We start from the raw sequence: 26,232 nt of genomic DNA, 5'->3' as shown, positions 1-26,232 counted from the left end.
TTTGCAATACAGTCTACCAGACACAAAGTAATCATGGAATTCACGACCTCACAGTGGCAGGACGCTACCCACACACAACCTGCATAATAAGAGGGGGGAAATGATGACATCAATCGAAGAGAGATTACTAGCTGAAAAGAAGGAATACAAGGGCCGGAGAGCTGCCTTAGCAATTAAGACACTTGCCTGCGAAGCCTAAGGACTCAGGTGCGATTCCCAGCACCCCAAAGTGGCACATGCATCTGGGGTCATTCTCTTTCTGTGTGTGTGCGTGTGTGTGCACGCACGTGTGCGTGCATGTGTGTCTCTATCTATCTATCTATCTATCTATCTATCTATCTATCTATCTATCTATCTATCTGGTGCTCTCTTAAATAAATAAACAAATACATGTTTTAAAAAAGGAATACAATGGAGAAAGAATTTGAGAGGGAGGAAATGGAGGTGTGGAAGGAGATTATGGTCAGGGTATCTAGTCAATATGTATGGAGGTTGTCAATAAAAAGTTTAAAAAATTAAATAAAACAAAAGAAAAACATCAGCAACTACACACATGAAAAAAGTCACGGAATATTCAAAGCAAATGTGGGTGCACTCATGTGCACGCACACACATGCAGAATACAAATGCTCACTCACCTGATGCCTTTGTCAAATCTTGAGTTCTCCCTAGTTGCTCAGATATCTGCCCCCCAAGACCCCCTGCACATGCACACACTCAGTCTTGCTCTCTCCTCACTTCTACATATCTTTCTTTGAAACCAGGTCCAGGCTGTTCCTAAATTCCTGCATTGGGCTGCAGAGATGGCTTAGCGGTTAAGGCACTTGCCTGTGAAGCCTAAGGACCCATGTTTAACTCTCCAGATCCCACATAAGCCAGACACACAAAGGTGAGGCACGTGCAAGGCTGCACATGCCCACTAGGTGGCACAAGCATCTAGAGTTCGATTGCAGTGCCTGAGGCCCTGGTGTGTCAGTTCTCTCTCTCTCTCTCTCTCTCTCTTAAAAATAAAAAACCAAACTCCTGGATTCAAGTGATCCTCCTGCTTCAGCCTCCCAAGTAGCTGGGACTACAGGTGTGTGCTATTGCACCTAGCTCTGCTTAATATCTTTTTTTAAAAATTTTATTTTTATTTATTTATTTGAGAGCAACAGGGCCTGCAGCCACTGCAAACAAACTCCAGACGCGTGCGCCCCCTTGTGCATCTGGCTAACATGGGTCCTGGGGAACCGAGCCTTGAACAAGGGTCCTTAGGTCTCACAGGCAAGCGCTTAACCGCTAAGCCATCTCTCCAGCCCTGCTTAATACCTTTTAAAGGAAGATGTGGTTTAGCCCCCAGTACCCAGCCCATCCTGCTTTTCTTTCTCTGCTCACAAGTCCCACGGGACCATTACCTGAGTTTCCCGCACTCCCGTTCTGTACCACACGTCAGATGTAGCTAACGTATATTAGACATCCATGTACAGCTTCCTTTCATACTCTATATTGTGTATGGCAGGTGTATAAGACTGATACATTTAGCTCTGTTTTATTACACTGTCTCACCCACTCAGCTTTCCATAGTGGGAAAGCATCATAATTTATTTATTCATAACTTTCATATTTGTATTTGCAAACAGGGAGTGAGGAGACTGAATGGGTCCATCAAGGCCTCTTGCCACTGCAAACGGACCCCAAATGCATGCACTACTTTGTGCATATGGTTTTTATGTGGGTACTGGGGAACTGAACCTGTGCCACAGGCTCTGTAAACAAGCGCCTCTGACCACTAAGCCGTGTTGCCAGCCTGATTCTTGTGGATTTCTTATCTGGGCATTTGTAGCTTCTTCAAAAACTATTATTTTGGGGGTAAGTGGGGTAATGGCTCTGTAAATAAAAAAAAAAAATCACTTACTACACAAAATGTGAATGCCTGAGTTAGGGTCCCCAGAACCTACGTAAAGCTACACGCTATAGCGTTAGCATCTGTAATCCCAGCATGCCTAGGGCAAGAGAGGAGGTGGAGACATAGCCTGGAAACTTATGGGACAGCTAAACTGGCAAACACAGCACCAAACTAAAGGAGCTCTTGTCTTGTGAATCAGAGGCCCTGTCTCAAAGCAAGGTAGAAGGCGAGGACACACGCTAGGTTGTCCTTTAACCTACACACCCACACTTAACACACACATGTGCAGACCAAAAAATATCATTTTGTTCTTTTCTTTCCAGCCTCATGGTTTTTATTTCTTTTTCTTGCCATCACTGAGCCAGAAATTCAAGCCAAAAAAAAAATAAAAAATGTGGGCTGGAGAGATGGCTTAGTGGTTAAGGCATTTGCCTGCAAAGCCAAAAGACCCAAGTTCAATTCCCAAGGACCCACATCAGCCAGACGTACAAGGGAGCACACGCATCTGGAGTTTGTTTTCAATGGCTAGAGGCCCTGGCGTGCCCATTCTCATTCTCTCTCTCTCCCTTTTTCTCTCCTTCCCCTCTTTCTCTGTCAAATAAATGAAAAATAAATAAATAAAAATACTTTTTTAAAGATGTGAAAGAGTCTACCAGACACAAAGAGATGGCTTAGCGGTTAAGTGCTTGCCTGTGAAGCCTAAGGACCCCAGTTCGAGGCTCGGTTCCCCAGGTCCCACGTTAGCCAGATGCACAAGGGGGCGCACGCGTCTGGAGTTCGTTTGCAGAGGCTGGAAGCCCTGGCACGCCCATTCTCTCTCTCTCTCTCTCTCTCTCTTCTCTCTCTCTCTCTCTCTCTCCCCCCCTTTCTCTGTCACACTCAAATAAATAAGAATAAACAACAACAAAAAAGTTTTAAAAATGTGAAAGAGAAGTGGTGACAATGGATACTTGTGTCACATATCCTTTCTTCATATCTTTCTTTAAAGATAATATTTCACCCTAAGGTACTATTGATTTTAGATATGTTTTATCCGATTAGCAAATTCCTTTTAACTCCCAGTTTATTTAAAAGCTTTATTGTGCATATATGTTTTCTTGTCAAATACGTTTTCTTGCATCTATTGAGAAATTTGAGATTTTTTCATAAATTATTAAATGACCAGATGTCCTAATATTAAATCATACAAGTTATCATGGGATTAGCCACTACTCCAGCCTCCTAATCTGATCGTTTTTGAAGAGAGGCTGGAGAGATGGCTTAGCAGTTAAGGTGCTTGCTGGCAAAGCCAAAGGACCCAGGTTTGATTCCCAGGACCCATGTAAAGCCAGATGCACAAGGTGGTGCATGTGTCTGGAGTTCATTTGCAGTGGTTAGAGGCCCTGAGGCACTCATTCTCTTTCTATTTCTCCCTCTCTGTCTCCCCCTTTACCTCTCATAAATAGAGATAGATAGATAGATAGATGGATAGATAGATACATAGATAGATAGATAGATAGATAGATAGATAGATAGATAGATAGATAGATAAAAATATTTTAAAGAGGTCATTATTTGGGCTGGGAACTTGCTTGCAAAACCTGATATCCCAGGTTCAATTCTCCAGTACCCATGTAAAGCCAGATGCACAAAAGTGGCGCATGCATCTGCAGTTCATTTGCAATGTCTTGGAGGCCCTATACACCCATTCTTTCTCTCTCTGTTTCTGTGTATGCATCTCTTTCTGCTTGCAAATAAATAAATATATAAATATTTTTAAAATGACTATAAATCCAGTTGCGGTGGCACACACCTATGATCTCAGCACTTGGGAGGTTGAGATAGGAAGATCTCTGTGAGTTCGAGGCCAGCCTGGGTCAAAAACAACCAACCAACCCACCAGAAGCAAACAATATGTTAAGCTATTTGTCATGGAACTGTGGGTAACTTCTTTCTTTTTCCTTCATTCTTGTTTATTTTCCAAAGCTTCTATATCATGTCACTGCCCAATGCGGTAAATTTAGGCTTATCTTGGGAAGACACACTATTGGGCTGGAGGGTTAAGACACTTGCCTGTGAAGTTTAAGGACCCAGAGCATGGCAGCCTAGGTTCGATTCCCCAGTACCCACATAAGCCGATTGCACAAAGTAATGCATGCATCTGGAGTTTGTTTACAATGGCTGGAAGCCCTGGCACGCCCATTCTCTATATATATCTGCCTCTTTCTCTCTCGTTAGCTAATAAATAAAATATTTAAAATAGTCAAAATTTATCGGAGGGGCTGGAGAGATGGCTTAGAGATTAATGCATTTACCTGCAAAGCCAAAGGACCTCAGTTCAATTCCCCAGGCCCCACGTAAGCCAGATGCACAAGGTAGCGCATGCGTCTGGAGTTTGTTTGCAGTGGCTGGAGGCCCTGGCACACTCATTTTCTCCCTCTCTCTCTCCCTCTCTCTCTCTCTCTCTCTGTGTCTGCCTCTTTCCCTCGCTCACTCTCTCAAATAAATAAATAAAATTTTAAAAAATTATCTGGGCATGGTTACACACACCTTTAAATCCCAGCATTCAGGCTGCAGAGGTAGGAGGATTGCTGTGAGTTCAAGGCCACCCTGAGTCTATATAGTGAATTCTGTGAATTCCAGGTCAGCCCAGGCTAGAGTGAGACCCTACCTTGAAAAAAACAAAAACAAAAACTGCGCAGTCACTCCCATTCTCCAGGACGACCTCGTTGAGAGATGGTCTCAGAGGCATAGCTACGGGCAAGGGTCAGCTCTGGTGACAGAGCCTCTCTCGGGGCGGTGCCACATCTGAGCGAGCGGCAGGACTCGCCTGTCGGAACATCTCCGGGAAGTCGTACACGTAGGTGGTCCCCAGGGACTGTGCTTGGAACCGCTTGGCCTGAAGCAGGTCCTTGGTGACATAGGGAGTATTGATCAGCATGCCGTGCAGGCTCCCTTGCTTGTTGCCGAAGGAGTGAAACATGATCTGGACCAGAAAGGAAGGAAAAAGAGGGCAAGTGAGGGAGGTCCCAGTTAAGCCACGCTCCTCCCCAGCTCATTTCCACCCGTGCGGATCTGCGGCACTTGCGTGCCACGCAGGGCACACGGACTGCCTGGGACAGCTTGTGCTTCTCCCCTGTGGCAACCAGAGCAAGCGCCCAGGGACAGAAGGGACAGAGCTCTGAAACTGTGATGAGCATAGCGACTGCCTCCAAGGTGTGCATGCAAAAACCCTGGAAAACGTAAGGTGTGCGTTTCAATAGTACCACACCAGGGTCCATTTCTAGGTTTGTATTTGTTTGCGAGAGATTGGGCACACCAGGGCCTCTAGCTACTGCAAACGAACTCCGGACGCATGCGCTACTCAGAGCGCCTGGCTTATGTGGGTACTAGGGAATTGAACCTGGGTTCCCAGGCTTCAAAGGCAAGTGCCTTAACCACTAAGCCATCTCTCCAAGCCTGGTGAGACTGGTACACAGCTGCACTGTCCTGTGTTTTGCGGGGAGGGGAGTTGTTTTGTGGCAAGCCCAATAGACTGGACTTTTTTTTTTTTAAAGAGAAAGAGAACTGGTGCAACGGGGCCTCCAGCCACTGCAATCGAACTCCAGATGTGTGCGCCCCTCCCCCCCCCGTGCACTCCTGTCACTCAGTGCATCTGGTTTACGTGGGACCTGGAGAGTTGAACATGGATCCTTAAGACTTCGTGGGAAAGCACCTTAACTGCTAAGTCATCTCTTCAGCTCTTTTTTAAAAATAACTTTATTTATTTATTTGCAAGCAGAAAGGGAGAGAATGGGTGTACCAGGGCCTCCAGTTACTGCAAAAGGACTCCGGATGCAAGTACCACTTTGTGCAGCTGGCCTACATGGGTACTGGGGAATCGAACTCAGGTCATCAGGCTCTGCAGGCAAGCACCTTAACCACTGAACACTCTCTCCAGCCCTCTGCACTGTTTTTTGCAATGTAAGACTTTTAAGTCTCATGTTAAAATATACACATATATTTACATACATGTGTCTATAAAAATAAAAGCGCATTTGATTTACTTCACAAAAGTCCGTTCTAAAATGTGGCTGGGAGTAAAAATATCTATTGCTCTAAGTGAACTAGCCTAGGGTCTGTATCATAATCACCATAGTTCTCCACATCTCATCCCAAATGTGGCCCCCAGCCTGGACTGGACTCTGGAGCCCCTGCCCACAAGGATGAACAGCTGGAGCTCAGAGGCTACCACGCGTATTACCACCTGGAGCTAATTAGCTTCCAGAAGCTTCCACATGGCATGCCTTCACCGGGGTGTGCTAAGCAACTGTGGCTGCTCTGACTTCAGACCCTGCAGGCCGTCCCAGCCTTACATTTCCAGATCTGGGGTCAGTCACTTCTTTGTAGAGGCTGATGTCCAGGTAGTAGCCCGACTCGTCGGTGATGAATAGACGGATGGGAACGGCTCTGCCAGTGGTCGTCTGGCGGATGTTGATCTTCACCTCGGCCTGCAGCACGCGGAGCTTCCACAGGCGTCTGCCGTAGCGCATCACCATGGCGCGCACCGACTCCTCGATCTGCGGCCAAGCACGGCACCATCAGAGTCCGCCCTCCCCCCCAACCCTGCCACGTCGGGACAGCGCAGCATGCTGAAGGCAGAGGCCTGGGACTCGACACAAACTGTTCACGACCCACAACCAAACACACCTTGGTAAGTGTTAAAAATAATAATAATGATGATGATAGCCGGGCATGGTGGCGCACACCTTTAATCCCAGCACTTGGGAGGCAGAAGTAGGAGGATCACGGTGAGTTTGAGGCCACTCTGAGACTGCATAGTGAATTCCAGGTCAGCCTGGACTAGAGTGAGACCTTACCTCGAAAAACCAAAAAAAAAAAATAATAATAATTATAAATAAATAAATACTATTTTGGAGTTAGAGAAATGGTTTAGTGGCTAAGGCAAAGCCTGATGGCCCTGGTTCGATTCCCCATTATGCACATAAGCCAGATGCACAGGGTGGCACATGTGCCTGGCGTTTTCACAGTGAGTGGCAAGAGCCACTTGTTGGGTGCATATATTCAACTCTGTTGGTCTCTCTCTTTTTCTCAAATAGATAAATAAAAATACATACATACATACATACATACATACATATATATATACACACTGTTTATTCTTCTCTCTTTCTTTCTTCTCTCTCTTTTTTTGCAGTGGTGGGGATAGAACCAGGACTTCATACATGCCAGGCACATGCTCTGCCACTGAGCTACACCCCAGTGACAGATGAGGAGGAGACAAGGGCTGATGAGTGTCAGAGGCTGCGCACCGTGTCACCCCATCTTTCTAGGCCTCTCAAGCCCATGCGTGATTTCCGTCTGGAGCTGTCTGGTCTAGTGACATCAGAGCACCCACGTGGACCCTGTGTACTCCACAGACACCCCGGCTCTTCTCTGATCCCAGAATGCAGATGCAGAAGGGCCCCAGCCACAGGCCTCGGGCTCATTCCCTCCCCACCCGCACGCAGTCCCAACAGAGCCTGAAGCCAGAGAGGACGAAATCCCGCTTCCGCAGACACCCTGGGCACGTGCGCTGCCTTCTGCACGTGCTCATAGAGGCCACGGCCGAGATCGGCTCTAGAATTCTCTGGCAGGTTTGCTCTCCTCCCATAGCAGCTGAGAGTCGGCAACCCACGCGTTCATTCCAGAACTCAAGCCTCAAGGGACAGAAGACGCTCTCCCACAGTGATGTGGCATCAAGAGCCGTGAGAAGGTAGACCCAGATCCCCGGGGCGGGGGGGGGGTCCCCGTGGTGTGACCTTGAGCGGGTCCATGATGACAGTGGGCACAAAGTTGAGGAAGATGTGGTTGCAGTCCGTGCGCACGCTGGTGTTGTTGAACGCCACCTCCAGCTCGTCCATGGCCTCGAGCAGCAGCCGCTCGCCCTCGTTCTGCAGATACTCGAAGGAGGCTTCCTGCCACAGGGATCGGAGAGCGGCCCCAGGCCAGCTGCAAGGCCAGCTCCCAGCTGGCCTGAGAGAGGAGACATCCCCGCCCACAGTGTGCCTGGCAAGATGGCAGAGCCCTGCTGGAATGCCCGGGCTGTATGGCATACTCAGTGTGCCCTTTGCTTTCTTTAAAAAAAAATTTTTTTTAATTTATTTGACAGCAATAGACAGAGAAAGAGGCAGAGAGAGAGAGAGAGAGAGAATGGGCGCGCCAGGGCTTCTAGCCAGTGCAGACGAACTCCAGATGCGTGCGCCCCCTTGTGCATCTGGCTAACATGGGTCCTGGGGAATCGAGCCTCGAACCGGGGGGTCTTAGGCTTCACAGGCAAGCGCTTAACTGCTAAGCCATCTCTCCAGCCCCCCTTTGCTTTCTGCAATCTGTCACTGGGACATCTGGGCCCTAGGCTGCCCCCACCTGACCCCCCCCCACACACACACACAGGGACGGAGCTGCTCCCCAGCTGCTCACAACCCAGGCCACTGCCACGTGCCCACACACCCCAGAGGCAGGTATCAGACCACTTAGGGACAGCCCTACGCCCAGGGCATCCAGAACAATTCAAACTAGCTGGTCATACACAGCTTACCCCATCTTGCCTGTGTCTTCCTTCAGAAACCCAACGCAGCCTTTTTGTGTTTGTTTTTCAAGGCAGGGTCTCGCTCTAGCCCCAGGCCGACCAGGAATTCACTACGTGGTCTCAGGGTGGCCTCGAACTCACAGTGATCCTCCTACCTCTGCCTCCCGAGTGCTGGGAATAAAGCGTGCACCACCACACCTGGCCCCACACTGCTTTTTGGCCACCTTTTCTCCTCACTCTTTTTACTGCCTGAGCAACCTGAGAGCCTCTGTGTGGACTTCCCCACCCCATGACTGCCAAGCCCTTCTTCTTTTTTTTTATTTATTTATTTATTTGAGAGCGACAGACACAGAGAGAAAGACAGATAGAGGGAGAGAGAGAGAATGGGAGCGCCAGGGCTTCCAGCCTCTGCAAACGAACTCCAGATGCGTGCACCCCCTTGTGCATCTGGCTAACGTGGGACCTGGGGAACCGAGCCTCGAACCAGGGTCCTTAGGCTTCACAGGCAAGCGCTTAACCACTAAGCCATCTCTCCAGCCGCAAGCCCTTCTTTTTAGGACTGTGTAAGCTAGCTTTGCTTTTTCTTTCTTTCCCCCCTCCTTCCCTCCTCTTTCCCTCCTCCTCTCTTCCTTCCCGCCCTCCCCTGCCATCTCTGGTCTCATTATGTAGCATATAGGCTGGCCTCAAACTTGCCACGTAGCTAGCACAGCCTCCTGCCTCAGCCTCCTGCATGTGTTCTGTTGGCAGAAGTGTGCCACCATGCTGGGCTACAAACTAACTTTATTTATAATAATAATAATAATAAAACCTTCATTTCATCTTATTTTACAAGGGTCTCATATATCCCAGGCTGGTCTCAAATTGACTATGTAGCTGAGGGTGGTCTCTGACCCTCCTGTCTCCTGAGTACTGGGATTACAGGCTGTGGCACTGTGTCTGGTTTTCATAGCACTAAGGAATTGAACCAGGACTCTGTGAATGCCAAGCAAGTACTCTACCACTTCCCCAATCCTACAAACTCACTCTTTTTTGTTTGTTTGTTTGTTTGTTTTTTGAAGGAGAGTCTCACTCTAGCCCTGGCTGACCTGGAGTTCCCTATGTAGTCTCAGGGTGGCCTCGAACTCACAGTGATCCTCCTACCTCTGCCTCCCGAGTGCTGGGATTAAAGGCGTGCGCCACCATGCCCAGAAAAGTAACTTCCTAACAGCATTTGTCACCTGATCTGTTGGCCTCACCATACCTAAACAATAAAACCTACTATAATATCTAGTTGCTTAATATCTATCAGTGGGTAGGGGAGTACTTTAAAAAATCCCACCCCCCCCCAAACCCACACAGCATATCAGGAAATGAATGTGTCTTGGATTGTTCATTCTATCTTAGCATAGAGAATGATCGATATGGAACGCACCAATAAAAGAGCCAATGTTCAGGAGTGACCTGTCCCGCCCCGGGCTTTGATAGGTGGTGTTATAGCTCTTACTCCAGGGACAGAATTATCTCTAGAAAGGGTCACCAATAGAGTTGACTGCTCAGTGGCAGAATTCAGGGTCCTTTCATTTGATTTTCAAAATCTGCTTTCAGGGACTGTAATGATTGGCTTAGTGGTTAAGACACTTGCCTGTGAAGCCTAAGGACTCAGGTTCAATTCCCCAGTGTCCACATAAAGCCAGATGCATATCTGGAGTTCGTTTGCAGTAGCTAGAGGCCCTGGCACTCCCATTCTGTCCTCTCGCTCTCTCTCTGCCTCTCTCTCAAAATAAATAAATTTTGAAAAAATTGTTTTCAGCCAGGCATGGTGGTGCACACCTTTGATCCCAGCACTCAGGAGGCAGAGGTAGGAGGATCACTGTGAGTCGGAGGGCAGCGTGAGGCTACATAGTGAGGTTCAGGTCAGCCTGCGCTAGAACAAGACCCTACCTGGGGGTGGGGGGTGCGGACAAAATCCAAAACCAACCAAGAGTAGCAGCATTTTCAATGTACCAGACCCGAGTCTTTCCCAACACATCTTTGAGGCAGGTTTTCCTCAGGCGAGGTTAAGAAGCCATGGTCCTCTCTGGCCCTGTCGGTCAGGCTCAGACCGCATGCCTGGGCTCCGAACGGGCCCTGTGCAAGTGATGTAGAATTCCAGCGGCAGGCACTGGCCATGTGTTCTAGCCCTGAGAGCCTGTAGGCCCGGATCGTTCATAGTGGCTTGTTTAACAGCTCTATCGGGACATTAATATGCTCAGAGTTTAATATTGTGCCCAGCACATAGTAAATGTTCAATAAATGTTAATTATTGACATCGAAACAAAAAGACAAAAATCATTTTCAAGAGTTGGAGAGATGGCTCAGCAGTTAAAGGCACTTGCTTGAAAAGCCTGATGACCCAGGTTCAATTCCCCAGGACCCATGCACAGGGTGGCACATGTGTCTGGAGCTCATTTGCAGTGAGTGGCAGCACTGGTTGAGCGCATATACTCAACTCTCTCCCTGTCTCACTCTTTCTGTCAAACAGATAAATAAATTTTTAAACAAACACTGTTTCATTTTATCCTCCTAAGATCATAGCGAGGCAAATGTTTCTTTTTTTCTGTCTCTGTTTTTGCAGTGGTGGGGATAGAACCAGGACCTCGTGCATGCCAGGCACGTGCTCTGCCACTGAGCTACACCCCAGTGACAGGTGAGGAGGAGACACGGGCTGGTGACTGTCAGAGGCTGCGCACCGTGTCCCCCCATCTTTCCAGGCCTCTCAAGCCCATACGTGATTTCCGTCTGGAGCTGTCTGGTCTAGTGACATCAGAGCATCCACATGGGCCCTGTGTACCCCACAGACACCCCAGCTCTTCTCTGCACCTACATAAAGCCAGATGCACAAAGTAGCACATGCATTTGGAATTTGTTTGCAGGGGCTAGAGACCCTGTTGTGCCCATTCTTTTCCCTCTCTCTCTCTCTCTCTCTCCCCGTCCCTACCTCCCTCTTTGAAATAAATAAATCGTTTTCAGAAGTGTTTAACATTTTCACCGTATGAACAAGGATTACTCTTCTAACCGTGAGAACAGAAAATGGTCACTCCCTCAATCAGCAAAACCAAGAAACTTCCTGAACAAGGCAGTATCCTCTGATCTTCTTCTCATGCAGAAGGAAACATAAGAAGCAGATGATGCTGGGCCACCTACTTGTGTATCCTCCTCCTAGCTGGAGCTTGACAAGGGTAGGACCAGAGCCAGACGTGGTGGCGCATGCCTTTGATCCCGGCACTCGGGAGGCAGAGGTGGGAGGATCACTGTGAGTTCAAGGCCAGCTTGAGACTACATAGTGAATTCCAGGTCAGCCTGGGCTACAGCGAGACCCTACCTCGAAAAACTTTTTTAAAAAAGGGCTGGAGAGATGGCTTAGTGGTTAAGCACTTGCCTATGAAGCCTAAGGACCCCCAGTCTAGGCTCAATTCCCCAGACCCACGTTAGCCAGATGCACAAGGGACGCACACATCTGGAGTTCGTTTGCAGTGGCTGGAGGTCCTGGTGCGCCCATTCTCTTTCTCTCTCTCTCTCCCTCTCTCTGCCTCTTTCTCTCTCTGTAAGTAAAATAAATAAATAAAAATAAACAAAAATTTTAAAAAATAAACAAAAATTTAAAAGCTTTAAAAAAAAGTAGGGGGGTTCTGACCACACCCTTTGGTCCTATCCATGGACCCAGGGGACCAGCACAGAGCAGGAACTTGCAGAAGGGACAGGCTCAGAGGGAGACACGGCCACCCTGCACCATCTTACCTTGGTGATCAGGTCTGAGTGCCTGACGATGGCGCGGATGAAGAATCTGTGATCGGTCACTTCCACGCCCTCCCTCACCTTGGCGGCGCCCAGGTAAAGATGCATCTTGTGGTTGGCGCAGGGCACAGCAGTCAGGTCGAAGTTGCGCATTCGGCTGAGCTCCAGCTGGAAGGCCAGGGCGGGCTCCAGGTGACGGTAAATTCGGTCTTCTGCAAACTACAGGCCAGCCAGAGAGAGGACAGGCAGTGAGACGCTGTGACCGCATGCTCAGGCGACCTGGGCTCTGTGCCACAGACCTGTGGCACAGTCACATAACAGCGAGCAATCCCCAAGACTCATGAGATTTGGAGGTCACAACACTGGAGGTCACTGAAATGAGGCCAGCATGGCCCCAGCACCCACCAGAGCCATAGAGCTGCTCTCTACGTATCACCGCATGCGCTGTTCCTCAGGTCACCACTGAGCCCTGGTTTCTTTCTGGAAACTGCTATCCTCCCTCCACAAGATGCAGCTAACAGTTTAAGGATAGAGTTGATCTGGGTAAGTGAGGCTTTTGGATAAATTAAAATACAAAATGTCCAACTGGGTGGGATCTGGAATCTGTGCTGGGAATGAGCCCAGCTGCTCTAGAATAAGGACCAGCAAAAGGCTGGACACTAAAATCTTTTTTAATTAGTTATTTATTTATTTGACAGAGAGAGAAGGTGGGGGGCTGGAGAGATGGCTTAGCAGTTAAGGCACTTGCCTGCAAAGCCAAAGGACCTCGGTTCGATTCCCCAAGACCCACATAAACCAGATTCACAAGGGGACACACGCATCTGGAGTTTGTTTGCAGTGGCTGGAAGCCCTGGTATGACCATTTCTCTCTCTCTCTCTCTCTCTCTCTCTCTCTCAAATAGATAAATTAAAAAGAAAAAGAAAGAGGTAGGGGAAGAATAGGTGCACCAGGGCCTCCAGCCACTGCAAACAAACTCACGCACATGCACCACCTTTGTGCATCTGGCTTATGTGGTTACTGGAGAATTGAACCTGGATTCCTGGGCTTCACAGGCAAATCCCTTAACTAACAAGCCATCCTTCCAGCCCCTGAATACTAAATGTTTTGAGTTGATGAACCATACAGCCTTGGTCACAGCGGCGGCAGCCACAGGGGACAATATGCAGTCAACTGGGTGTGGCTGTAGTCTGATAAAACTTTTTTATAAAACAGGCAGCTGGACTATGAAGTCCAGAAGAACATAAGGAAAGGAGGAATGATCTTACTGAGTACAGCAGCTAATACGGAATTTATCAAAGCAAGAGGGAAACCTGTGGCAAAGTTCATCAGGTCTGAGCTTCCTGCAGGAGTCATGCGGCGCCCACTGGAAATACAATTCCAGAGGTCGGCTGGCATCCACAGCTCAGGCGAGGAGCGACATATTCCTCATAAGTATCAAAAATGCCGGGGGAGGGAGTAATAGCTCCATTGATTTTAGTCATACCTCGTCTCTTGCCCTGAATGTGAAAAACTTGGGAAATTCTTTCTGCAAAATAAAAAGAGAGAGAAATCCATACAAAACATAAGTCAAGCAAGACTCATTGAGATAGGGTTAGATTTAGTTCGTGATTATTAACAAAGACTCAGTCTGATTCAAGAATGACTTCTTCTTTTTTTTTTTTTTTTTTTTTGTAAGTTTTTCCAAGGTAGGGTCTCACTCTAGCCCAGGCTGATCTGGAATTCACTGTGTAGTCTCCAGCTGGCCTCGAACTCACAGCGATCCTCCTACCTGTGCCTCCCTAGTGCTAGGGTTTAAAGGCGTGCGTGCCTACGGCACCCAGCAAGAATGACTCATTTTGAAAGCTTTCTTTTCTCTCGCAACCAATTGCTTCTACCCCAACCTACAGCAAAAATATCAAAGACCTGACCCTGAGGCTTGGAGGATGAAAACACTCACAGGATGAACTGAGAACTGGACTGACCTCTTGAGCGATCAGGAATGTGATCCTCCGAAGTCCGTAATCCACAAGGATATGTTTCTGTATTCAAAACATATTTAAAACAGTGAAATATCATTCAGTCATAAAAAGATCTGGGGCTCAGATACATGCTGCCATGAGGATCGACCCTGAAAGTACGTCAAGTGCAAGAAACCAGTCAAAAGACCTCTGGGGCTGGAGAGATGGCTTAGCGGTTAAGGTGCTTGCCTGCAAAGCCTGAGAAACCAGGTTCGATCCCCCAGGACCCATCTAAGCTAGATGTACAGATGGCACATGCACTTAGAGCTCATTTGGAGTAAATAGAGGCCGTGTTGCGTCCATTCTCTCCCTCTCTCTCTCTTCCTCAAATAAATAAATAAATCTTTTTGTTTGTTTGTTTGTTTTGGTTTTCTGAGGTAGGGTCTCACTCTAGCTCAGGCTGACCTGGAATTCACTATGTAGTCTCAGGGTGGCCTTGAACTCATGGCGATCCTCCTACCTTGGCCTCCCGAGTGCTGGGATTAAAGTCGTGTGCCACCACTCCTGGCTTTTAAATAAAATTTTTTTTTTGTATTTATTTATTTGAGAGTGACGGACATAGAGAGAAAGACAGATAGAGGAGAGAGAGAATGGGCGCGCCAGGGCTTCCAGCCTCTGCAAACGAACTCCAGACGCGTGCGCCCCCTTGTGCATCTGGCTAACGTGGGACCTGGAGAACCGAGCCTCGAACCGGGGTCCTTAGGCTTCACAGGCAAGCGCTTAACCGCTAAGCCATCTCTCCAGCCCTAAATAAAATATTTTTAAAAGACCTTCTGGAAGGATGGCTCAGTTGGTTAAGAACTTGTCACAAAATCACAAGGACCTGTGTGCAGACCCCTGGCCCCCACAGAGACTTGGGCACATCAGTACATGCCTATAATGCTGGAGCTAAAAAAAAAAAAAAAAAAAAAAACGAGGTGGAAAGTGTTTGAAGAAAACGTACAATGCCAACCTCTGGCCTCCACACACACGCATGTGTACCCAACACATGTGCACTGCCCACACACATACAAACATACAAACACATGCCAAAAAAAAAAACAACAAAAGCTCCCATTGTATGACTCTGCAAGTATGAAACACTCAGAATGAGCAAATCCATGGAGACATGAAGTAGGGCAGTGGCTGTCTAAGGCTGGGCTACAGAGATCGCTTGGAGAGGGCTTTGGGGACAATTGTTGATGGTTATGAGGTCTTTCCAAGTAAAATGAAAATCTTCTAAAATTGACAGTGGTGTGAAAACTGCGCAGTTCTGTGAACTTACTAACGGGCAGTGAATTGAACACTTTATGGTGTGATTTTTTTGTGTGTGTAGTAATGGGGAATGAACCTAAGCCTTGAACATGCTAGGCAAGCACTGGACCATGGGTCTACAACCCAAGCCCAAATTGTACATTTTTTAAACTTAAAAAAAAATATTTTATGGTGTTGAAGAGATGGCTTAATGGTTAAGGCACTTGCCTGTGAAGAACTTATGTTCGCATCTCCAGGTCTAAGACCATGAGTTACACATATATCAAATCCAAGAGCAGACATAGCTGATCATCTGTATGGTGAGAAATCGGAACAACAGCCAAGCTGCTTCTGGGAGACCAGAGAGCACACTTCTGCCCTGAAAGCTGCCCACACTCGGTAAAAATTCATCAAGCTACATCCGCATGCGTCTCTCGCACTTCCCTCTAAGACTTCAATATGAAGACGCACGAGAAAAGCAGGTAAGGCCGGGCGTGGTAGTGTACACCTGTAATCCCAGCCCTGGGGAGGCAGAGGTAGGAGGATCGCTGTGAATTCAAGTCGGCCTGGGCTAGAGTGAGACCCTACCTCAAAAAAAGAAAAGAAAAGCAGGGAGCTTATAAACAATAAACACTGTAATATACAGCTTTATGAATGAAGAGACAAACTTTCAAGAGGGGAAAAAAATAGGCTAATTATTTAATTTATCCACATAGTAAGGAAAATTTGGTGGGGAAGATAAATAAAGTTTTTTTATCCTCCCCGTCCCCCCCCCCCCAAAAAATAAAAGAGGGCATAGATGTCTGCCTGCAATCTCAACAACCAGAAGGCAGAGGCAGAGGCAGGGGGGTTGCTGTAAATTCAAGGCCAGCCTGGGCTACGCAGTAAGTTCAGCTAGCCAGGGTTTACAGTGTAAGGCTTTGTTTCAAAAAAACAAAGCAGCAACAACAAAAGACAGCAAAATAACTGCAAGGTGTGGTGACACCTTTAATCCCAGCACTCAGGAGGCTGCCACTGGAGGATCACCATGAGTTCAATGCCAAAGCCAGTCTGCAAGAATGAGACCCAGCCTCCGAAAAAAGAAAAGGGGGAAGGGGAGAGGAAGGAAAGAAGGAAGGAAGGAAGGAAGAGAGGGAGGGAGGGAGGGAGGGAGGGAGGGAGGGAGGGAGGGAGGGAGGGAGGGAGGGAAGAAAGAAGGAGAGGAAAGAAGGAAGGGAGGAAGGAAGGAAGGAAGGAAGGAAGGAAGGAAGGAAGGAAGGAAGGAAGGAAGGAAGCCATTTCTCCAGCCCTGTTCTCACCTTTGGTCAGAGAAGCTGCTCCCTGTGGTTGGTGGGAGCTGCTGGGGAAAACGGTCAAAATACTGAGAGTAAATTGATGAGCGCTCAGGATGGAGACCCTTCTGTCTCACACACCAAGGCTCAAGGCAGAAGACAGGGCAGAAAGAGGGTCAGAGCCACAGGGTGGGGCGGGGGGTGCCTTGGCACGCTGTCTTCCCAACCTGAGGTGACCATTGCATTCATAACCCCACCAAGGCTGCTGTTAGCTGCACAATATTGTGCCCACCAACACACTGTCACGGATGCTGAAGGCGAGGAAGGCATCAAAGAACAGGAACTAGTTGGAAACAGGAAGGGTTTCAGTAGAAAGGGGATAAGGGAACAGGAATAAAAGAAGATAATGAGCGGGCATGGTGATCAAAATACAGCATAAATGGTCTTTTTCCCAAAACAAAACAAAAAAAAAGAGCCAGGCATTGTGGAGCACATCTTTAATCCCAGCATTTGGGAGGCAGAGGTAGGAGAATCGCTGTGAGTTTGAGGCTAGCCTGAGACTGCATAGTGAATTCCAGGTCACCCTGAGCTAAAGTGAGACCCTACCTTGAAAAACAAAAACAAAACAAAACCAAAAAAGAAAAAAAAAAATAAAAACCATTGTGTATGTATGGGAAAATTGTCAATAAAAATGTTTTAAAACAAGCAAGAATTCCCCCCAATGCCCCAAACTATTTATTATGTCTGGACTCTATGCTTGGGACAAGATAAGTGATGTAGACATTTAATCACTGCAACATCCCGAGAGACAGAAACAGTGACCCATGTTCCTGTATCACGAGCCACCTCTGCCCAAGGATACTGTCCATAAGGACCAACAGAGCCGGAGTGGATGCCAGGTCTATGCCTGAAATTCTCAGCAGGTCTATTTTCCCAGCTCCACACAGGTGCGTGCACCCTCACCAAGCCCGGTCCCGCCTCCTCCTGAGGGGACCTGGCCACCTGTCCCACCTGGGCTAAGGTTACCAGGGAAACTCATGCTGAATCGTAGTTCCCCACTGCAACAGCACCAAGGGGTGGGACCTCTCGCGGAGGTCATTAAACCATGGGGACATCACCCTCAGAGAGGTCTAATGTTCTCAAGGGACAAGTCAGTTCCATAAGAAGTTATTATGAGGGCCGGGCGTGGTGGCACATGCCTTTAATCCCAGTACTTGGGAGGTGGAAGTAGGAGGATCCCCGTGAGTTTGAGGCCAATCTGAGACTCCATAGTGAATTCCAGGTCAGCCTGAGCTAGAGTGAAGACCCTACCTCAGAAAAAAATAAATAAATAAAAACAAATAAAATAAAATAAAGAAGTTATTATGAGCTAATGGTCCCTCCTTTCTCAAATGTGATGCCATCTGTGTGCCATGGCATAGCCGAGGATGTAGCAAGAGCTACATGCAGTGTGCCCTATGCTGCCTCCACAGCTATGAGCTAAATAAACCTTTCTACTTTGAACCCAGCCTCAGGTGTTTTCTTACAGCAACACAAAGCAGAAGGAGACAGCCTGCCCCCTGGTGCCAGAGACATAACCGGAGCAACGAGTACCTTGGACTGGACGAAGGTCCGAAAAATGGGCACCAGCGCCTCGTCCTCCAGGTGATCTGCATAGTGGATGGCCACATTCAGGATGTGGATGGGCTCCTCTTGGAGGGTCTACAGGAGCAGAACGGGGGGTGAGAGGGTATGGGGGCCGCAGGCAACCCCTCCCTGATCCCGCGGCTCTCTTGCCTAGGCTCAGATGCCTCTCACCTTGCCTTCTTCCTCAGAGTACAGGGAGGTGCGGGCCTTGCTGAAGAGGGGCATGTCTGTGGGCACGTTGGCAAAGCAGGAGATGACGTCATCAAAGTTCCTGGGGGTAACGGGCAGAAGGAGGCTGAGGGGCCACCTCCTTGGGAGGACATGGGTCAAGCCCTAGGCCCTCCCTCTGCCTCTGCCAACCCTGTGATCTTATCACCTCTGTGGTCCCTGGCTAGGTCCCAGGCACCCTGGATGGGGTTGGTTCTCAAAAACCAAGGATGAAGCCGGGCGTGGCGGCGCACGCCTTTAATCCCAGCACTCAGGAGGCAGAGGTAGGAGGATTGCCGTGAGTTCGAGGCCACCCTGAGACTACATAGTGAATTCCAGGTCAGCCTGGGCTAGAGCGAGACCCTACCTCGAAAAAACAAAAAACAAAAAAACAAGGATGAACCCTTTGTGTCTGGGATCGGGAGTTAAGGAAAGGATTCTAACACACCAGCCAGCAATGGGGCTTGAGGGCAACTCTGGGATCTCCCTGCCTTTTTGGGGTGTGCGTGTGTGTGGTGTGCATGTGTGTGTTTGTTCGTATGTGTGTGGGAGCACATGCATGTAGGTGCATGTGGAGACCCCACCTTATTCTTTGAGACAGGATCTCTCATTGAATCTGGAGTGCGCCCATCCTGCTGGACTAGCTAGGCAGTAACCCCTAGAATCCTGCTGGCTCTGCCTCCCAGTGCTGGGATGACAGGCGCGTGCCACATGAACTCAGGTCCTCGTGTTTGTATGGTACATGACCCACCAAGTCATCCTGCTCAGTCCCTGCCCCCACCCCCCACCCCACACACGCATCGTTTACGGGCTGGGAGACCCCAGAGACCTCACTTCACTGGAATCAGTATTAGAATAATCCTCACAAAGTTGTGAAAATCCAACAAGGAGCTGGGAAAATGGTTTAGTCGTTAAGACATTTGCCTGCGAAGCTTAAGGACCCCAGTTCGATTCCCCAGGACCCACGTAATCCAGATGCACAAGAGGATGCATGTGTCTGGAGTTTGTTTGCAATGGCTGGAGGCCCTGGCGTGCCCATTCTCTCTCTCTCTGTAACTGCCTGTTTCTTTCTCTCTCAAATAAATAACATATATCTATTTTTTTGAGGTTTTTTTTTGTTTATTTATTTATTTGAGAGCGACAGACACAGAGAGAAAGACAGATAGAGGGAGAGAGAGAGAATAGGCGCGCCAGGGCTTCCAGCCTCTGCAAACGAACTCCAGACGCGTGCGCCCCCTTGTGCATCTGGCTAACGTGGGACCTGGGGAACCGAGCCTCGAACTGGGGGTCCTTAGGCTTCACAGGCGAGCGCTTAACCGCTAAGCCATCTCTCCAGCCCAACATATATCTATTTTAATCCAACAGGATAGTCCAGGCTCAGGGTATATGACACAGGAGCAGGGTGGAAAAGGCAGTCATATCTATATTAATGAGCATGTCAATTACATATGAATTGTGCCTTAAATACACGATTCCACACATATGCTATCTTGTTTAAATCTCAGGTCACCTCGATGAAGGAGGTCCTGTTATTATTTCTGTTTTACAGAAGAGGAAATTAAAGAGAGGGAGGGGCTGGAGAGATGGCTTAGCCATTAAGCGCTTGCCTGTGAAGCCTAAGGACCCCGGTTCGAGGCTCTGTTCCCTAGGACCTATGTAAGCCAGATGCACAAGGGGCACACACATCTGGAGTTCATTTGTAGTGGCTGGAGACCCTGGTGCACTCATTCTCTCTCTGTCTGCCTCTTTCTCTGTCTGTTTCTCTCAAATAAATAAAAATAAACAAAAAATAAAATAAACAGAGGGACATTATAATTGGCACAGCCTCATCAATTATGGAGCCAGGCTCAAATCGGGGCAAACAGATACAGAGGTTCATAGCGTGACCACGTGCCATCACGAGTCTGTTATTTCATGTATATATATACGTATGTATCGTATGTGTTTGTATGTATTTACTTACTCATTTTGTGTATGTGTGTGTGCGTGCATGTGTGTCGCTGGGATAGAACCTAGGGTCTTGTACATGCTAGGCAAGTGCTCTACCAATGAGCTTCATTCCCAGTGATGTCTTAGCTTTAAAAAAAAAAAATTGTTTTTTCAAGATGGGGTCTCACTCTAGCCCAGACTGACCTGGATCTCACCCAGTAATTCCAGGCTGGCCTTGAACTCACAGTGATCCTCCTACCTCTGCCACCTGAGTGCTGGAACTAGAGGCACGCACCACAGTGCCCGGCGCTTTTAACTTGTTTTGAAACTGACACAGCAATACGTGAAAAGTTTCCCCGGCGGGCGGACACGTAACTGTAGTCACAGCCCTTGACAAGCTGAAGCAGGAGGGGACGCTAGCTCAAAGCCAGCTTGGACTACATAGTAAGTTAGAAGCCAGCCTAGGCTACTCACAAAAATCAACAACATATTATGCACATTTATGAGGTACCAAGTAAGGTCTCAATACATGCATACGTTGTGTCATGCCGAAATCAAATTAAACATCTACCTCCTCAAACATACATCGTTGCTTCTGGTGAAAATTTGCCCCATATTTTATTTTCTTCTCTCTTTTTTTTTTTTTTTTTTTTTTTTTGGTTTTTCGAGGCAGGGTCTCACTCAAACTCAGGCTGACCTGGAATTCACTATGTTGTCTCAGGCTGTCCTTGAACTCACAGTGATCCTCCTACCTCTGCCTCACGAGTGCTGGGATTAAAGGCGTGCGCCACCACGCCCAGCCCATCTTTTCTTTCAGTTGTCTGAAATGTGTAGCCTAATACTATTTCTCACATTCACCCTACTGGGTAACCACAAGCTGGAACTTCTGGTTCAGGTCCAGCTGCAATGGATCTGAAAAAAACCCCGCACGACTCACTGACCAACCTGTCCCCAACAGTCCCCCAAGAACCCTAGTGTCGTGAACTGCTGGGTCTCGTGCCTGGCTCGCCGCTGATCCACGCATCAGGCAATGAATGGGTGGGGGTCGGGGAAGGTCGTGCACCCTGCGGGCTCCAGGTAGTCAGGCGGCTGGCCGCAGCATACCTGGTGAAATCCTCAAATCTCCTGAAGGCGACCATGGCCCCCATCCGCTGGCTCATCGGAGAGAAGCCACTGTCCATGAAGAGCTCCGTGCTGTGCCTCAGCAGGTCGGGGTTGGTGACACTGATGGGCACAGCCATCCTGCGGGGTGAGAGCAAGGGGAGATGGAAACAGCTGTTTCACAGTCTCTTCTCTGAGAGCCATTCCTACACAGGATGCTTCTGGAAGCCAGACCAGGATTAGAGCCCTCCTGGGGCGGGGGGGCTCTAAAAGTGGGAGCTGTAAGAGGAGACTGAGGTTTGAGGGTCACGAGCAGAGGGGTCACATCTGGCGTATAGTAGGAACTCAGGAAGAGCATGGATGATGTGTGCATGGAGGCAAACAAGCCTGGTCCCAATGCAGTTCTGCAGCAACTCCAAATTGCCGAGCGTAGCCACAGAGAGAATCAATGCTTCCAACCTCAGTTTCCCATAATGCAGCCCAGCTCCGGGTGACTGGTGAGGAGGCTAGATTTTGTTGTTGTTGTTTTTTCAATGTAGGGTCTCACTCTGGTCCAAGCTGACCTGGAATTCACTATGTAGTCCCAGGGTGGCCTCGAACTCATGGCAATCCTCCTACCTCTGCCTCCCGAGTGCTGGGACTAAAGGTGTGTGCCACCACGCCCGGCAGGGCTAGACTTTTACTCTCCTTGGCTCTGCCCCTCCATTAAACCTCTCTTGGACAAGGTCAGTGGCCTACTTGAGTTCCTATGGCCACTGCTCCCAGAAACGAAACCAATAAAAACCAGTAGGATCATCTGAGAGCTTGGGAATCAGGTGCTGGGCAGAGAAGTCCACAGCATGTAGAAAAGCCAACATGGGAAGATTCGGTGGCCAGTGTCGCACACAGCAACAATGAGGTGGCAAATCCAGCTCCTTCTTAGTAATGCCTACAGCCCCTCCCCAGAGTGAATGACAAGTCAGGTCCAAGGTGCAGCCTCCCCTCAGGCCTCGGTGACCCAAATGACCATGCGTCTGGCCCTACAGACACAGCTATCAACCTACTGAGGAGCACACCTCCCTCCTCCTGGCCCTTTCCAGAGGCCTCAGCAGGCTGGGATGTATCATTAGTCCCAAGTCCTGAATAAGCTGTGAATATTACCATCCCATGGCAACAGCAAGGACCTTAGACCTTGGTTGGGGACTCCCTCTTGGTTAGGGTCCTCAGTGTCTCTCTGGGTCAAAAGAGGACCCAGTACTCATACTGGCTAACCAGCAACAACCTAATATACATGAAGGTCCTTGTTATGACACAGGTCATGACCCCCAAATCCATAAGGGTAGCTTCCACTTCTCTGGGGCAGACAATTTCAAAAATGCCATACAAAATCCATCCCTACCACCACCACCATCACAACATTATACCACTGACATCATCTCCATCACCACCACCATCACCACCACCCTCAAGACTGGTCCAGGCTAGAAACCATAAAAGACTTTGGGATGAAATGCCATAATCCTGCAGACACCTATGATCTGATCCTTATAAACACACAATATCTGATCCCTGTAGACACACATGATCTCATCCTTATAGACACATGATGTGACCAGTGGAAGCCCAAATCATGACGACAGCATTCCAGCCGTACATAGGCCCCTGAGAAACCCTACAAGAGTCCCAAACAAAGGAACCAGGAAGAGTTGAAGGAACTGCATCCCAGGGAAGCACAGAAGGCAAGACACACTGCCTGACCAGAACGGGACTCTGGTTTCTTACATAAGATGGGTTGAAGGGAGACCATGAGCCAGGAGCACAGATCCCCCCGCCCCACATCCCCGTGAGACCACAGAGGGGATTCCCTGAACTATGGCTTTGAATGACAGACACCAGAGTTCATAGGCAAGCCCACACACCTGGTCTGCCCCAGCATCCCCAGAACCCTCAAATGCCATGGAAAGAACTCAGGTGAGACCACAGTGTGGGCTCAGGGTCCTATTCCACATAATGAGCAGCTCAGCCTATGGCAAGGCCCCGGGGGCTCTCATCTGTAAAAACAAAGGTGAGAACATGTTTTTGGCCAACAGTAGTCAAGAGCTCAATGAGGGCTGGAGGGATGGCTTAGCAGTTAAGGCATTTGCCTGCAAAGCCAAAGAACCCAGATTCAATTCCCCAGGACCCACATAAGCCAGAAGCACAAGGGGGCACGTGCATATGGAGTTCGTTTGCAATGGCTGGATGCTCTGGCACAACTATTCTCTCCCTCTCTCTCTCTCTCTCAAATAAATAAATAAAATAATTTTTAAAAAGAGCTCAATGAAATAAGAATGTGGCTGGGCGTGGTGGCACACGCCTTTAATCCTAGCACTTGGGAAGCAGAGGTAGGAGGATCGCTGTGAGTTTGAGGCCAGCCTGAGACTACACAGTGAATTCCAGGTCAGCCTGGACTAGAGAAACCAAAAAATAATAATAATAATAATAATAATAATAATAATAATAATAATTAATTTAATTAAAAATTTAAAAGAAAGTAAGAATGTGGAGACACTGTACACAGTGCCCAACCAATGGCACCTCACTGGACGCTAATGTAATTGTTGTCACAGGGATGTCACAAGGATCATACTGTCCTATGTGCCAGGCGCTGTCCCGAATGTTCTAGATGCCTCATCTTATTTGTCCTTCACGACAGTCTAGGCTAGCATGGTCCACTAGGTGGATGATGATGGAATGTTCTAGAACTCCCTTGTCCAATATGACAGACAAGAGGCATATGTGGCTACTGAACACTTTAAATGCAGCAGGCATGGCAAACAGGCAGAATTTGAAATTCTCATTTGCATTCATCACTCTGGCCCAGGCTGACCTGGAATTCACTATGGAGTCCCAGGGTGGCCTCGAACTCACGGCGATCCTCCTACCTCTGCCACCCGAGTGCTGGGGTTAAAGGCGTGCGCCACCACGCCCGGCTTACATGCATTAAGCTTAAAGAGGCCTAAGTGGGACACTGGAAGGTGTAGGAGAACACCAGGACCCCATCTCCACGGACGAGAGCACGGCACTGTGGGAAAAGGGGAGTCTCCCCTGACATCTCTCCAGCAAGACATGCTCGCTGGGCCCTCCCAGAGACAAGATTCCAGTAACAGCAGAGGCGAGGGCACACCGCTGCCTACCGGTTGGGGTGGGAGGAAGGCAGCATGAACTGGAACTCCACCACACAGGTGCCATCCGAGAGCTCGCGGTGCTGCAGGCTGTTCAGCTCGTAGGCGATGTAGGCTCTCCGCACGTAAACCTGACGGAGCAGACAAAGCACGGTGGACGTCCCCAGGGCACCGGAGTGACCTCCGACCCCAAGAGAACGCAGGCTGGCAGGATGTGGAAACGATCTCTGAAGGCTCCCTTGGCCGTGGGTAAAGGTATTTCACTTTTTCCATAAAGGACTTGTGATTTTTAAAAAATATATTTTAATTTATTTAAAAAAATATTAATTATTTAATTAATAAATAATTGTTGATTGATTTATTATAAAAGAGAGAGAATGGGCGCTCGGGCCTCCAGCCACTGCAAGTGAACTCCAGACACATGCACCCCCTTGTGCATCTAGCTTCTGTGGGTCCTGGGGAATTGAACTGGGGCCCTTAGACTTCGCAGGCTAACGCCTTAACCACAGAGATATCTCTCCATCCCTGAGTGTAGACTTTTGCTACATGCCAAGCCAAGAGAGGGTGACTGTGGGCCCAGTCTCTACTAAAAACCCTGGGTGCTAAGTCTCATGAGCTTCCGCTGTCACTACCTGTGGAAGGAGGTGCACCCTGGGGGACTCTGCCTAGGAGAGGACCCTCAGGAGCCTAGGCTGGGCTTCATCAGCGTCACCCGTATGTCCCCTTTGCTGGCTCCCATCCATCCTTTCTCTGTAATAAACCTCAGCTATGATAACAATCACAGCCCGCACCCCGGAATTGCAAATTATTAAATCCTGGAGTGTATTTGGGGACTTTGACATGCTTAGGATAGGGACAAAATTCTGATTCTGAAAAGGATTAATCCATTTTTTCATTAATTTATTTATTAGAGACAGAGAGAGGGAGGGAGAGAGAGACAGGGAGAGTGAGTGAGAATAGGCGTGGCAGGGTCTCTAGCCACTGCAAACAAACTCCAGATGCATGTGCCACTATGTGCATCTGACTTACATGGAATCTGGAGAATCGAGCCTGGGTCCTTAGGCTTTACAGGCAAGCACCTTAACCGCTAAGCCATCTCTCAAGCCCCAAAAGGCCGAATGTAGATCGTATGTTACAATGTATCTCTTAGGTCACAAGGAAAAAGTTGAATCATGTTCAATAAAGATGCCAATTAAGGTCCTGGAATGTATGAAAGTATAATCTAGAAAATTCTCTCACAGAGATAACTAGGATTTAACAGCTCTGACTGAGACCTCAGGAGGATTCTTTCTTTTAAAAAAAATACTTTTTATTTATTTATGAGCAGAGAGAGAGAGAATGAGCCTTTTGACACTGTAACAAACACCACATGCATGCGCCACTTTGTGCATCTGGCTTTACATAGGCCCTGGGAATCAAACCCTGGCCTGCATTTAACTGCTGAGCCATCTTCCCAGCCTCAGGATTCTATCAAAGATAAATAAATGAACAGAGGAACAAACTGTAGGTCCAAGAGACCCTATGGCTGTCATATACCCT

General features: G+C 48.4%; 1 protein-coding gene across 1 annotated transcript in view; it reads right to left on the bottom strand.

Annotated features, from left to right (window-relative positions):
- Acacb (acetyl-CoA carboxylase beta) overlaps positions 1-26,232 on the bottom strand; it is a 140,975-nt gene that overhangs the window by 30,879 nt on the left and 83,864 nt on the right. The window contains exons 27-36 of the mRNA XM_045132566.1: positions 24,706-24,824; positions 21,554-21,691; positions 18,485-18,584; positions 18,281-18,388; positions 14,148-14,204; positions 13,670-13,711; positions 12,189-12,404; positions 7,666-7,821; positions 6,220-6,423; positions 4,695-4,850 (exon numbers count right to left, since the gene is read on the bottom strand). Of these exons, the coding sequence (XP_044988501.1) occupies positions 4,695-4,850; positions 6,220-6,423; positions 7,666-7,821; positions 12,189-12,404; positions 13,670-13,711; positions 14,148-14,204; positions 18,281-18,388; positions 18,485-18,584; positions 21,554-21,691; positions 24,706-24,824 (1,296 nt within the window). The remainder of the gene's footprint in view (positions 1-4,694; positions 4,851-6,219; positions 6,424-7,665; positions 7,822-12,188; positions 12,405-13,669; positions 13,712-14,147; positions 14,205-18,280; positions 18,389-18,484; positions 18,585-21,553; positions 21,692-24,705; positions 24,825-26,232) is intronic.

Source organism: Jaculus jaculus, chromosome 13, assembly GCF_020740685.1.
Source record: "Jaculus jaculus isolate mJacJac1 chromosome 13, mJacJac1.mat.Y.cur, whole genome shotgun sequence".
NCBI classification, from domain to species: Eukaryota; Metazoa; Chordata; class Mammalia; order Rodentia; family Dipodidae; genus Jaculus; species Jaculus jaculus.
Note: the sequence above shows the minus strand (reverse complement) of the source record. Positions and strands in the feature narration are given on the sequence as shown.